The 15,854-nt window shown below is 39.2% G+C and overlaps 1 protein-coding gene across 1 annotated transcript in view; it reads left to right on the top strand.

Moving 5' to 3' along the window:
- Positions 1-15,854, top strand: part of LOC108296862 (T cell receptor gamma constant 1) — a 58,772-nt gene that overhangs the window by 27,772 nt on the left and 15,146 nt on the right. Inside the window, exon 3 of the mRNA XM_017519452.2 lies at positions 14,984-15,037. Coding sequence (XP_017374941.1) covers positions 14,984-15,037 — 54 coding nt within the window. The remainder of the gene's footprint in view (positions 1-14,983; positions 15,038-15,854) is intronic.

Below are 15,854 nucleotides of genomic sequence, written 5' to 3'. Positions count from 1 at the left end.
TAACAAAAATCAAGAATGCCTTTGAATGGCTCACCAGCAGACCCTACAGAGATAAGGAAAGACTTGGTTAACATGAAGATAGGCCACTAGATATTACCCAAATTGCAATGCAAGAAGATAAGAAAGAATAAGAGAGAAAGCATATCTTCATGGAAGAACAGAACTGTGGACAATATCATATTTTCAAACGTATTTGTAATGAATCCTAGAAACAAGAGACAAAGGAGCAGAAGAAACATTTGAAAAAGTAATGGCTGAGAATATTCCAAATGTAGTGATAGACACCAAACCACAGAACCAAAAAACTAAGAAAACACCAACCAGGCTAAATATTAAAAACAAAACAAAACACCTAGTCATATTAGATTTAAACTGCTGAAAACCAAAAATAAAGAGAAACTCTTGGAAGCAAAGAGGAAAAAAGCAGATTTTCTGTCAGAAACCATGCAAGGAGTGAAATCTTTAAAGTGTTGAATGAAAAAACTGTCACTTGGCATAAAGACATCTTCAGGCACAGTAAAAACTGAGAGAATTCATTGCCAGCAGATACACTTCACAGGAAATGTTAGAAGAAGTTATTCAGGCCAAAAAAATTGATATGGGTCACAAACTTCACACAAAGAAATGATAAGTACTGGAAATAGAATAAATGAAGGTAAAACATTGTCCTTTAAATTTTATTTTTTAATTGCTCTAAAACAGGAGTTGGCAAACTATTTTTTGTAAAGGGCCAAAGAGTAAATATGTTCTATGTTGGTAGACAACATAGTCTCTGCCCTAACTACTCAACTGGGCTACTGAAGCACAAAAGTTCTTGTTACTCTTAGGTCTTGAGGGATATGGAACTGTTAGAACAACCAGGAGGGCATCTGTATTGAAAGGGACACAGCCAACCTGTCTTACTTTGAGTTCCCCAGGAAGTGAACCTCAGGCTTTGAGGAGAGCTACTTTGCTTGGGAGATGCAGGAAGACTAGGAGGAGAGTGAAGAATTGATGTTGATAGACTGGACAGGGAAGATGTGGCACATATACACCATGGAATATTATGCAGCCATCAAAAATGATGAATTTATATCCTTTGTAGGGACGTGGATGAACCTGGAAACCATCATTCTCAGCAAACGTATGGAAGAGCAGAAGATCAAACACCACATGTTCTCACTCATAGGCGGGTGTTGAACAATGAGAACACGTGGACACAGGTAGGGGAGTACTACCCACTGGGGTCAGTTGGGGGGAAATAGGGGAGGGACGGTGGGGGGTGGGGAGTTGGGGGTAGATAGCAGGAGGAGAGACGGCAGATGTGGGTGATGGGGAGGAAGGCAGCAGATCACACTGCCACGTGAGTACCTATGCAACAATCTTGCATGTTCTTCACATGTACCCCAAAACCTAAAATGCAATAAAATAAATAAATGGAAAAAAAAAAAGAAAAGGAAGGCAGATAGTTAAGTTAGTTTCATTAACTAGATACTAAATGAGCAATAGGTGTCTCACAGAGGTTCAAAAAACTAAGTGATCAACTAAACAATAATTTCTTCTTCTTCTGTGCCTGTAATTTGTGGGACTGGTCATGTAAAATAAATGAAATCACAGACCCCTATGTGTTCTGATGGTCAGTGTGGTGGTGAACCAGGGAATCTTGCTAAGTGTCGGAACATGACAAGAAAGTAACCACAGAACAGAAAAATGTTCCTGGTGTTAAGTTATAAAGGCAGATCTTAAAATTGAGCACACATCTTATATCTATATGAAACAAATGAAAAGGATGAGCATATATTAGCCTGTAAGGAAGTACACCAAACTCTTCATAATAGTTGCCTCTGGGTGGTGGGGACAAAAAGGGGTTGTTTTCTCCCCTGTGTTTCTTTATGACCCCTCTGAATCTACACCTGTTTTATTATAGGAAATAACAACGGCCTTTGTTTTCGAAATGTATTAAAAATGTTTTGTTTTAAAAGTATACTTCAAGGACACAGCATCTGTAAGGTTCCCATTTAATGGTAACATTCAAAAATGAGAGAATCTGAAGTAAGTTTGCTCTAGCTGGGCTGTCTATAGGATAAAGCTGGGTCATACGTAAATTAGCTCTTCCCTTAGCCTAGATTTACAGCTGTCAGGTGATGTGCAGTGAAAAACAACCGTGTTATAACACTTGCCCCAGCTGGGCGGGGTGTCTCATGCCTGTAATCCCAGCACTTTGGGAGGCCGAGGCAGATGGATCACGAGGTTAGGAGATGGAGAATATCCTGGCCAACATGGTGAAACCCCGTCCCTACTAAAAATACAAAAATTATCTGGGCATGGTGGCACATGCCTGTAATCCCAGCTACTTGGGAGTCTGAGGCAGGAGAATCGCTTGAACCAGGGAGTCAGAGGTTGCACTCCAACCTGGTGACAGAGCAAGACTCTGTCTCAAAAGAACAACAAAACAAACAAACAAACAAACTTGCCCCTGAGGCACCTCAAAGGCAGACTTTAAGGTTTCTCTCTTTCTCTCTTTCTCTGTTTTAGACCAATAAAGAATGTTTATCCTTTAGCAAGAAAATGGCTCTTTACACAAACATCTTCAGATAGTAAAAATCACACAGCAATGAGAAATCCATTGACATATTGAGTTAGAAAACCGGTTACACAGGATGTTTGAGTGAAGCAGCATGGGTCCCTTCCCCTGCAGTCTACAGGTCTTAGCTGTGTGTTCACAGTGCACTTCCTCTTGCCACCTCAGACCTCAGATTTTCTCTGTGATTAGAATACCTCATATTTGGCCACCTCTCTGGACAAGAACTTATAGAATGCTGCTCCTGCTGCCGGGCATCCTGGTGGCCTCCCTGTGGATGTGTGAGTTGCTTTAGCCAAGGGACATCTCGTTCATTGGAAGGGAGGCACAGAAAGTGTGGATGTTTATTTATTTTTATTGTGGGTATTTATTTATTTTTATTGTTTTACTTTTAAGTTCAGGGGTACACGTGCAGGTTTGTTATATAGGTAAACTTGTGTCATGGCGGTTTGTTGTACAGATTATTTCGTTACCTAGATGCTAAACCTGGTACCCATTCATTATTTTTCGTGATCCTCTCCCTCCTCCTACCCTCCGCCCTCTGATTGGCACCAGTATCTGCTGTTTCCCTCTTTGTATCCATGTGTTTTCAACATTTAGCTCCCACTTATAAGTGAGAACATGTGGTATTTTGTTTTCTGTTCCTGTGTCAGTTTGCTAAGGATAATGGCCTCCAGCTCCATCCGTGTCCCTGAAAGGACATGATTTTGTTCTTTTTATGGCTGCATGGTATTCTGAGGTATCCCCATCAATCCCATTACTGGGCATATACCCAAAGGAATTTAAATCATTCTATTATAAAGACACATGCATGCATATGTTTATTGCAGATCTATTCACAATAGCAAAGACATGAATCAACCTAAGTGTAGACATTTATATAGCACCATTTTCAGGTGGAACAAAGCCACATGGTCATTCAAGCTAAGCTGACAAATTCCACTGTTACCTTGAATTCTTCGGGAAGAAAATGCAAACTTTACATTCAAGCTTTCCCTTAGTATATAACAAACATACTATCTTAATGAACATCAAAATTTCATATTCAAAAATTTCAAAATTTTTGTTTTTTCTTTCAGACACAAGCGGAGACAATCTCATAACACAACTTGTAACATCCATCACCAAGAAAAAAGGAAATACAGCATTTCTTGAATGCCGAATAAAACCCAATACCTTTAAGAAGAATGTATGTGTACACTGGTACCACCAGAAGCCAGACCGGTTCCTAAAACGAATTCTGTATATCTCCTCAAATGAAAATATTGTCCATGAACAAGGTTTTAGTGAGGAAAGATATGAAGCAAGGAAGTGGCAAAGTGACTTGTCCTCCAGCCTGAGAATACACCGAGTCACCGAGGAGGACGCAGGGATGTATTATTGCGCCTGCTGGGACACACTGTGTCAAAATGCTCCACTGTAACTGAACAAAAAGGCCTCCCGAGCCCGTTACACCTGTGCAAACACACACACCGCCTCCTTTCTACCTCCCAGAGGCACCTGGCTGCTGGCTGCAGAGCGCTTTTCTCTGGTGTGTGTGTCCTGAGCAGTCTGAGCAGGAGCCCAAGAGCCCAATCTCTGATGCTTCTTTCAGTGAGAAACTTTATCATCCAGCCTCACCCTTCTGGAGCCTGCACTGGCTTTTGGGCTGGTTTCTTAACTTTGAGTGAATGAAAGAGTGCTGGAAAATGCAAGGCCTTTTGAGTGACATAGACCTGGGTTTCGAATTCCTGCTGGGAATACTGACAGTGTGATCTAGGAAAGTTCCTAATGCTTTTTCATTCTGTTTATCCAGCTTCAAGTGGGGCTAACATTAGCCACCTCATAGATTCACTGAGGTTTGAATGAGTCTCCATATATGAAAGTTTCTGACTTAGTGCTCAACAGATCACTTCCTTTGTGTCCTTTCCCATTATGGCTAAGTCACTGAGCTGTCTCAGCTAAAATAGCTAAAATAAAATTATTAAAATATAAAATAAAAAGCTAACATAGCAATGCTTAGAGACTTTTTTTTTTGAGGTGAAGTTTCAGTCTTGTTGCTCTGGCTGGAGTGCAATGGCATGATCTCAGCTCACTGCAACCTCCATCTCCTGGGTTCAAGTGATTCTCCTGCCTCAGTCTCCCGAGTAGCTGGGATTACAGGCATGCGCCACCGCCCGGCTAATTTTTTTTTTTTCAGTAGAGATGAAGTTTCTCCATGTTGGCCAGGCTAGTCTCGAACTCCTGACCTCAGGTCATCCGCCCACTTCAGCCTCCGAAAGTGCTGGGATTACAGGCATGAGCCACCACACCTGGCCGCTTAGAAACTCTTAAAAATAGGCCAGGCATGGTGGCTCACACCTGCTATAATCCCAGCACTTTTGGAGGCCAAGGTGGAAGGATCACTTTAGGCCAGGAGTTTCAGAACAGTTCGGGCAACATAGTGAGATCCTGTCTCTGAAAAACACACAAAAATTATCTGGGAGTGGAGGTAGTCACTTGCCGCCCTAGCTATTTGGAAGGCTAAGGTGGGAGGATGACTTGAGCCCAGGAATTTGAGGCTGCAGCAAGCTATGATGGTGCCCCTGCATCCCAGCCTGGGTGACAGAGCTAGAGCTTGTTGCTAAATAAATATAAATCACATCTTACATCGTTCCCCAAAGAACAGTACATTATAACTTTAATTCTGAAAAACTAAAAATGCACATGGGAAGAGTGGAGGGTAATGAACCAAAAAGACTTCTTTCCTCTAAAATTTTGCTTCAGTCACAACAGAGTATAACGTCACAGTGCCTAAAGCAGTAACTACACGAATTGTTAATATTTACCACAGTGCGAGGTTTGGGCACACTCCTAATCTATAAAACATACACAGTACTGCAAGAGGTTGCAAGATTTTAATCCCATTTGTTACTAGACACAGTAAATATACTTTTCCTCCAATACTCATGATAATGCATAGCTACTCACAGCTCTGACTAAATATGGCAAAAATGGGAGAGGAAACAGAGGTCAAAGATGGAGGTATTTGAAGAAACACTTCATCATTCTCAGCAAATTGACACAAGAACAGAAAGCCAAACACCGCATGTACTCACTCATAGGCGGGTGTTGAACAATGAGAACACGTGGACTCAGGGAGAGGAGCATCACACACTGGGGGCAGTTGGGAGGGGTTGGGGAGAGACAGTGGGGGTGGGGAGGGAGGGGGAGTGGGGAGGGATAACATGGGGAGAAATGCCAGATATAGTACGCACCTAAAGTAAAACAAATAAATTAATAAATAAAAACAATAGGAGGGAATTGCTCCAAAGGGGAAGTTAACATTAATTTATTACAGCAGAAGTGTTTTCATGAGATCTTCTGGGATTTGATACTTTCTTCACACCAGACAAATACTACTGCAGCAGCTCTCACTGCGAGGGACTTTCATTGGTTCTGAAACAAATCTTTCCCTCCCCGTCACACAGCAAGGGCTCCACTGCTTCTTCAGTCCTAACCTGTGGTCCCTTGTAGCGCCTACTCCAGCTAGCCACTGGCAATGTCAGCCTCATGGGTTTTCCTTGTGTCTTTGGCTTGGGTTTGTAGGCTGACTTTACTCCTTTCTCATCGTTTCATAATAATTTTTGTGTCCACAGTCGATTGTTTTCAGAGCCTCTCATTTCTCTTCCTTGCTTTTCAGAGGGAGACAACAAAATGAGAATATCTTAGGACCAATTCTCCTCCAGCCGCAGAGTAGACAGAACAGTGCACATAGGCTGCAAGCTGTCTGGGCTTCCTCTCAAGAAAACCATTGTGCACTGGTATCAACAAAAGGAAGGGGAGCCCCTGAGACGAATCCTTTATGGCTCAGCAAAAAATTACAAGCAAGACAGACCTAATCCCTGCTTGGAGGCAGATATAGGTAATAATATCTTTTACCTGATCATAACAACGTTGCCAAGCTGAATGAAGCCACCTATTACTGTGCCTGCTGGGATATCACAATGTCACAGAGTCAGAAGGGACCTGTAAGAAAACCTTCCTATGACCACCCCAACTGCTTTCATACTCATGCAGCCACAGCAGACCAATGCTCTTGCTCATTGGTTCACAGCCTGTTTGAGCAGGGAGGGCCCTTGAAATATATTTAGCTCAATGTCCCCACTTCAAATAAGGAAGCTGGGGCCACAGAGGCAGCACATGACTTGTGTCAAGCTAATTAACCACAGAGGTAGGGCCACACTGCATTTCAGATTCTCAGTCCAGTGCCTCTTCCTGCCTTTCTTGTGGTCAGTGCTGAATTTCTTTCAGCAAAATCACATTTTTTCAAATGGGAACAGTGACAACTATGCGTTGTCTTCCTCAGTGGTACCCCCAGGCCCCAATCAAGTTGGATATAGGCCAAACATATATGTGACTACCACACTGCTGAGAAGGGGACAAAGGTCGGCAGGGATGGACTCCACGCTTCATCTACCCATGTTGTTTTCCCATAGCTACTTACTGCCCCTTTTTTCTGTAGCTTCCTATCTGTTGTGAAATCCCTACTAATTAGAGCAATTTCCCTGGTGTGCCCATCACACATACGGGCATGTGGGAAGTAGAGATTAGCTTTTTATCTGACTACATTAGTAAATTCTTATAATAGAAGAATCTGCTGAACCAAGGCTGGGGTTTCCTACCTTCGCTCTGAAACCTGGAACCAATCCTAACTGTCTAGCCATGCACTTGGTTCACATTGGGCAGCCCTGGCCTGCTTTCTGCCTTGACAGAGTGACTTAGGACTTGTTCGTGTCCTAGGCCTTACCAGCCACACCTTGAAAATAGCAAGAACAATAGCAGCAACCGTATCTATATGATTACATTATAGCTCAGTACCTCTCTTTTTGGATGTCTGATAAATAGCCAAAAAAATTATTGATTCCAATTCCATTCCCTTCCCCTAATCTCCAAGCATGTATTATTTGTCTCTTCAGGCTTTCTTATTGCAGGAAATGGCAAGCGTATATTGTATCATCTGATGCAATGGCAAGGGTGTTTTCTCAAGCAGATAGTGTTTTGTTGACTTCTACATTTTTTATTTCTCCTGGTAATGAGAGAAGAGGTGAGGAGACCCAACTATTACTGAGTTTCCTATGATGTGAGATCTGAAGGGAGGTTATGGGAACCCTGGAAACTAGTTTCACCTGCCAGAAAGTCACCCACAAATCAGGCCCAACTCTGTGTGGCCCAATCTGAGATTGGAATAGGCTGTCTCAACAGAGCCCCCGACTGAAACACTATGGACTCAATGCAGAGAACACCAGTCTTCTCTCTAACTTACTGCAGGTTTAGAAACTCTTTGTGTTTCCTCTGACACGTGCAGGGTGATAGACAAGCCATGACAGCAATGATTGTCATTCTGAAGTGCATGGCCCAAATGGTCCCATGGATGCTATCATCTCCTGGTGTCACTGAAAGACAAATAAAAAGAAGGTAAATTGTCAGATATAATTGGATATTCAGATTCAACTAGCTCCATTCCTCACAGATTATTTTGCTAGCTGTTTGCAGTGACTATGCATTGCTTTTGAGAATATCCAAATTAACCATTTCATCTGCTTTTTATTTCATTTGACATGTTCTGTGATTCCTAGAAAGCAACATCCAGTATCCTATATATGGCCATTTGAGATACAGATTCCCTATATTATACAGACCTAGACTACACCTGGAAACTGTGTTTCTCCCATGCACATCTTTCCAATTACACTCAAACAGTGAAGTAATTGATGAACAGGGCTTGGGATCTTGAAAACTTGAGTGAAATCTTAGCTCAGTTTAAACTCCTAATTCTGTTTCCTCACATGACTTTTAATGGTAATAACAATTTATGGGGTAAAGCTGAAAGAGATAAATGCATAATTGGTGCCTGATTTTTGGTAGACCCTATATTTATGAGTTTTCTTTCACTATCAGAGAGCACAGGCTTATGGAATATCATCCTGGATCAGGGGGAAGGGAAATGAAAAGGAGATTTGGGGCTTAGAGTAGAATATTAATTTCTCAAGACCTTCCAGACACAAGAGTCTTTTATACAAACGTTTCTTGTTTGCCCAAAAGAAACAGGTGTTTCACCAGGCGTGTTTGCCTATGGGGGCAATATCAGTTGAAAAGTGGCTATAATATGCATAGTGGCATGTTAAATACCCCAATTGCAAAAGAAACCCTAAAAGACTAAATCATCAGGTTAAGAATGAAGACAGATGGCAAAATTGCTAAAAGGCAGAATCTGCTTGAAAGTGCAGTGACCTGACCTCTTCCAAAGATTGCTCCGGTGTTTTTAGAAACAAGTGAAGATCCATTGTACTATATTGTAATATATCTGATATCTAAGTGATAACATATGTGAAACCAAATTATGCTAAATTATGAAAGTTAGTGGTTCAGAGATTGTCAATATGTCATTTTTTATCTCTTGTACATGTCAGATAATGTGTTTATTTCACTTCAGAAAGTTGTCTGCCCATGTTTCTTCTCCGATGTGTCTTAGCTTACTTCTGTACCCAATTTAGTTAAGATCCATTAAAATTCTAAAAGATAAACCAATGTGAAAAAATGTGCAAATGATTATTTTGGTTCATGTTGGCAACCAAACCCTGAAATGAAATATGAGATATATCTTCATTACCTTTTGATGGTCTAACAAATTTGGCTGGAGCTGTTCTCTATGAAAGTGATTATCACCAAACTTGAAGAAGTGATGCAAAACTTCAAGCAATGCAGTGCCAACTTGTGCTTTAGCTCACTTGACTTACTTGTTATTTATATATTTATTCATTCATAACTTGGAAGCAGGATTTAAGTTGCCTCAGTGAGTTATCTCAAGACATGACAAATGTGGTAGGAGGGATGCTTGTGTTCCAAAACATAGGGTTAGAAGCAAAAGTGCTCCTCTTTATACACATTCGTTTAGGTTTCATTTTATGCCTTTAATAAAAAACTGGACATTATGGTCTTCACATAGTTCTTTTATTTTTTTGTAAATTTAATAACAGATGTGATAATTTGTGACTTACTTTTTTACATTTTATTACTTAAATCCTTCTCTTGAAATGTAGACAGTTTCTAAGACTTCTGATACTTCCCCACATGGTCCTGGGATAAGGAAAAGCAGAGGACAAATAGGAATTGAGTGGGCATCATCCCGTCTATGACAGGTGCAAAGGGTAATTGACAGTCCGAAGTAACAATAACTCAGAATTTTCAGATAAAAAGACACAGAAATAGGATGTTTCCATTCTACCTTACGAAGTGAAGTCTCTCTGTCTGAATTATTGCATAATCAGTTTTTAGCACTTGCTGTGTCCCAGGTTCTATTATGAATATCATACAAAATTCCTGGGAAATAGGTCTAATCCTCTCCTTAAAAGATGAGGAAACCAAGGCTCTTAGAAGTGTGTGCTCAAGGGCACGTCACCAAGAATGGAAGAACTGGAATCTGAACCTGGGTTTTCCCATTTTAAAGTGTCTTTTTTTCTTCATTCCCAACTTCCTGAGATAATAATTTATTTCATAAGAATATTTTAAAAACTCAAATAAACCTGTTAATGTTTATTGCTCCAGCCACTCTGTCCATCTCCACCATCACTGCAGCAACGCAGGTCCTTGCTTGCCTCTTATTGGCTTCTGGCGACCACCTATACAACCACCTGCTTCACCTTAATTGCTGTGCTGGTCAGTGCCCCTTCCTTTCTGCTCGACATTTATCTTCGCAAAGTGCAAATGTGATCATGTCACTTTTCTCCCTAAATCTTTTAGCAGGTCTTCATTATCTATCCTTCTTTCAAAAACATTTATTTGAAAATACTATAAAAACAGAAAATTTTCCACATTCTTACTTTTCAAAAATTAATGTGTTAAGGTTCTCCTACCCTATATCCATCCCATGCCCCTTTACCGAAGTCTCCTACATGTTCCTTCTGGCTTTGTAATTTTAATCTATTTAGGCCTTATGTTATATGAGGTGAGGTAGAGTGATATTTTTATTATCCCAAATAATTATTTTCCTAATGTTCATTTCTAAACAATCCATCATCTTCTTAGAATTTAAAAATGTTACAGTGTGTTTCAAATAGCCACACATACTTGGCACATTTTCTGGAGAATTTCTGTTTTATTTGTCTGTCTCATTATTCTTACATCATTATCTTATTATCTCAGTAGCTTTGTGATAAGTATTAAGATCTGCTATGCCAAATGTCTATTTGCTGAACAATTTTTCAGAAAATTCTTTTTCTATCATTTCATATTTATTCATCCCTACACAATTTAAAATGAACTTATCTAGCCCAGCATTAAACCTTACACCCTAGAGCAACAACAACGTGTCGTAGTAATTCTCACTGAAATTGGTGGAAATTTATACATGAATTTAAGATGTATTAGCCTCTTTATGATAGGAGGTTTTGATCCATCAATGTATGTTTCTTCATTTATTTAGGTTTTATCGTATGCCTTTAGGAAAACTGAATACCGTGTTCTTCACATCGTTGTATTTTTTTGTAAATTTAATAAAAGAGTTTACAATTCATACTTTTTTACATTTTATTACCTAAATCCTTCATGGCTCTTGAAATATTGACAGCTTCTAAAACATCTGATGCTTCCCCTCATGGTCCTGGAATAAGGAAGACCAGAGGACAAAAAGTGATTGAATGGGCATCACTCCATCTGTGACAGGTGTAAAGGGTAATCGGCAGCTCCAAGTAATAATTTTGAATTTTCTATTAAAAAGAAACACTTTCCAAACATAATTTTCACTCAGCGCTGTTGTCCTCTCCATTGGATTGGGAGCTGTGAGCTGCCATGTATGGATAGGTGCCCTCTGTGACCTCATTCATGCCTTCCTGAATGAGGACCCATGGTACTTCGGCTGGAGCAAGGGTGGATCTTGAGTGGACATAGAGGTTGTCACGCACAGCCTGTCCTCCTCAGTCCTTACAACTGAACACCTCATCTGTACTCAGGAGATCACACAGCAGACGCTGGCTTAAGATTGCAGATTTTTCAACATATCAGATAACTGGATTTTTTTTGGGGGGGGGGGTCATGGCATGGTTTAAATAAAGAATCTATTATTTCATGGGAGATAGAATTCTACAAATTTCTTCTGCTATTCCAGGAAAAATAATAGTCATTGCAGAACACATTTTCTTATTTGGCATTGCTTGGTAAAAGCATCACGTTGCCGAACGGTAGAACAGGCTTTTTGAAAGTGGAGACCTTTGTTTAAATTTCTCAAGTATGTCTACATTGACACATTTGCATTTTCAGTTACTAAAGAGATTCCTCCTTTCAGAACTATCTTCCCAAATTGCTAACAGAGAGGCCCTGGTGTTTGTGAGAACAGTAGAGCTTTTCCTTTGATGTAATCTCAAAGCAATTTCGACAAATTCAGCACCTGGAAATTAAAAGAAAAAAAAGACAATTCTCTGAATACTCTTCCTGGTAATTTAGAAAAATAGTGGGTTGACCCATTGAGCCTGCTGTTTTCTCTTCTTGCTTTTTTTTTCTTTTTTTTTTTTTTCCATTTCCCTTTTCTGTTGGTGCTTTTCAAAAATTACTGCCTTAAGAGAAAACAGGTAATTTATCAGGGAAAATAACAAACTATCAGATGTCACAATACCTATATTCAAGGACTTCCAAAAAAGCCAGAAGATCAAATTGCTACTTCAAAGTTGTTGGATTGCTAGTCGTGTCATGAAGATCAGAAGGTTGAGATTTTTGTAGAAGCTTAGACCAGTGTGACAGCAGTGGTTGGATCAAGAAATTTGCAGAGGGGACTAAGCTCATAGTAACTCCACCTGGTAAGTAACTTTTTTTTTGCTTTTATCCCCGTAATGAAAAGCTGATAGATGCTTTATAGAAGAAAATGATCAACCTTATCTGAATCTTTCACATTCCTGGCCTCAGTATACAGACAGCAATTTTGCCGGCTAGGTGAATATGCAAACAAAACAATTTGTACATGTTATCTTCCCTTCCCTGCCTGTAAGCAGATTGAAATTTGACTTTTAGAATACACACACACACACACACACACACACACACACCCCATAGACTCTGGTTAGAAATTAAAATGTTTTCAGAACCATGTCTGTACACCATTGGTGTAAGTCCTTGGTCCAAGGACACTTTTTTGTAGGTCTTTTAAGTGAAAGACATAAAAATGGTATTTTATTAATTACTCCTTCTCTGTATTTTGAGATATAACATAGTGCTCCCTTCTTCTGGTAGCCTGCCAAACCCATATTATTGATTTTTATCTCATCCTGAGAAACAGTGAAGAAAAAATTAATTCTTATAGTAAATTACCATAGAAGGTCAATACACCCCGTTTGTTACTGCTCTTGCTTCTTTGAAGGAGGCTGAGGTCACTCAACATTTATACTATTGGAACTCTTGCAATATCACCTGGAAATGGCCCAGTTTAATAGAATTTGTAAGTTCAAACAGCCGTTTCAGCTCCATGGTCAATGAAAAGGGTCTTCATGATTTTACATCTTCATTTGTTCATTCATCCTCTCAGCAAATATTAATTGAATTGTTCTGGATGTTAGAGATAAAAAGGCAAACAAGATGCAGTCTCAACATTCAAAAGCTGCCAGTCTGGCAGATAAGTATTCTAGATTGTGGCTTGGCTGGACCCTGCCCATGTTCTTTGGCCTGTGGCTGCCAGAGAAGCAAAGGTCTTGGGTTCATGAGCTCGTTTTCTTTCTTAATTTGTGTAGCAGTTATTGCTTATGAGATCTATGTATTGTGTTTGGTGGAATAATTTGGTAAAATGACCCGATATTGTCCCCTTAAGGAGAAAATTAATATTAGTAAAGTTTATTGAGAGAGAGTAAAGTTTGTAGACACCACGCTAAATAGTTTCAGTGCGTTATCTCATTCCTCATCAGGCCTATACAGGAGATCCTCTTATTTCCATTTCACAGATGAGGAAACCGAGCCCTGGAGAAGATCAGTTTATTTTCTTAAAGTCACATGACTAGTCACTGTGGCAGTTTAGGATCTAGCTAAGGCTGTCTATTCCAAAAGTGTCCCATCTGGACCCTTATATGATGTATAGAAATATTAAGTCATATTTTTATACTTTGAATATTTTCTCTTCTGTAGCTTGACCCTATGAATGGACACTATAGTTGGCTGTTTTTGTAGTAACAAGTCACAATTTGTATTATTATTTGTACATGAATACAATTCTTCTGCTTCTAATTATGGCACTGAAATTCTCTCTCCTCCAAAAAGTCGTGTGGAATGTGCATTTATTAAATACTCAAAATATAATTTTTAGGTTATTTCTATAGAATGAGTCATTTTGACATCATTCCACTCAGTTGTCTTTCTGTATTGGCATCAAATTTGCTAGATATGTTGAAACTAATAAAGGAGCTATTGCAGCTATGCTATATTGAAGTAATAAGTTGCATAACTCGGAGCTGCCTCTCTGGTGAGTGGCACAGGATTTAATTCAATGATCTGGAAACTGTAAGGGTATTTTCAAGTCAAAAGGAGTAGTCTTTCAGCGATGAATCATCATTAAGAATTCATATTTTGTAACAACTCTTCTAGTATTCTATCAGTGAGAACTGGATTCTAAAAATAAGTTTATTTATTTTTATTTATTTATTTATTTTTTGAGACGGAGTCTCACTCTGTCACACAGGCTGGAGTGCAGTGGCATGATCTCTGCTCACTGCAACCTCCACTTCCCGGGTTCAAGCAATTCTCTTGCTTCAGCCTCCTAAGTAGCTGGAATTACAGGCGCCTGCCACCATGCCTGGCTAATTCTTTTGTATTTATAGTAGAGACGAAGTTTTGCCACATTGACCAGGCTGGTTTTGAACTCCCCACCTCAAGTGATCTGCCCCCACCTCAGCCTCCCAAAGTGCTAGGATTACAAGCATGAGCCACTGCACCCGGCCAAAAAGAAGTTACTTTAGAATCAATCTAGATACCCATCCATACGAATCACAAAATACTTATAAATCATATCGACTTATCTACTTATTAAATAATTGTCAAACATAAAAGTATCCTATTACTGTTTCTCTTTGAAAATTAGGAAAATACTAACTCTAAATTACACTTAAAACAAAGTGCATACATGAAAACTCTTTAGGGAAGATTTAGAAGATTCAGGCAAAATCACGAGAAAAGGTAAAATCAGATTTGCCAATGTATATGACACAAGGAGACAATGTACATAACCTAAAGTGTGCAGGATAGGGTAAGGTCGGTTCTTAAACTCCTAATTACATTCAGGTCTATTGCGATTTTGTTTGAGCTTTGTCTTGGCTTAATGTCAGCAGGGCCAATTTTTATGTATTTATGCAAATACTGAAAAAAAATGTTGGCACAATTTTAAAACAAACACAAAGGGAGTTTCTTATAAAGGCTTCTCAGGTGGTGGGCAAGAGTCTGGTAAAAAATTCAAGATGTTTGGTCCCGGAACAAAGCTCATCGTTACAGGTAGGCTTTCTTTAAATTTTGCAATGTAAAGAAGGACAGGAGGTAGGCATGCAGGACCTGGCTCGGAATTCTAGGATCCCCTCCTGGTTTGGTCACTAATCATGGTGAAATCTCCAGAGAGGTCAGGTGACTTGGATCATGCCTTAGGAGTCAGACCTTTTCCTGCTATAGCATGGGAGGCATTTCTAAGAATCTTCGACCAACTGTGGGTCTCTAAAGGAGGGAGATCTTTGTTATCTCTCTTTGAAAGTTTTGTAAACGAGTTTAGTTTAGAGATTTTATTTCTTCAATTCTAAAAATAACCAGTGGAAAAGAGTAAAAAGAAATCAGCTATCCTCATTATTTGGTCACTGAAATATGAAATATTTGATAATTTGACCAAAGGATGATTAATATCAAGTGTCAAAATATTTAACAGTGTGGCCATATTCAAAAGTGACATAAGCTGCTTTTATTGTTTTTTTAAGTCAGTTCAATAAGTTAATTTATTATTTGTTAGCTTAAGCTTAAAGATGCAATTTTGCTTGGATGAGAGAAAGCATCTTACAAAGATACTCTTAGTCTATTAGATCCACTGAAATGAAAGTTTTCAGAGAATTTTCACAAAGTTGATAAAGCATTGAAAAAAGTGAAAACAATTATATATTTTTGTTTCCTTAGTGGTTGAGATCATATGGTAAAATGAACTTATAAGTTAAAAAGTGACCTTCCGATTCCCTTTTATCCAAATGACTTAATATGAATTATAGCAATCAAATTCATAATTTGTAATTTTTTGAGAAGTGATTTTTCAGGAGAGTGTGGTGCAGGAAAAAGT

Source organism: Cebus imitator, unplaced genomic scaffold (assembly GCF_001604975.1).
Source record: "Cebus imitator isolate Cc_AM_T3 unplaced genomic scaffold, Cebus_imitator-1.0 Scaffold749, whole genome shotgun sequence".
NCBI classification, from domain to species: Eukaryota; Metazoa; Chordata; class Mammalia; order Primates; family Cebidae; genus Cebus; species Cebus imitator.
Note: the sequence above shows the minus strand (reverse complement) of the source record. Positions and strands in the feature narration are given on the sequence as shown.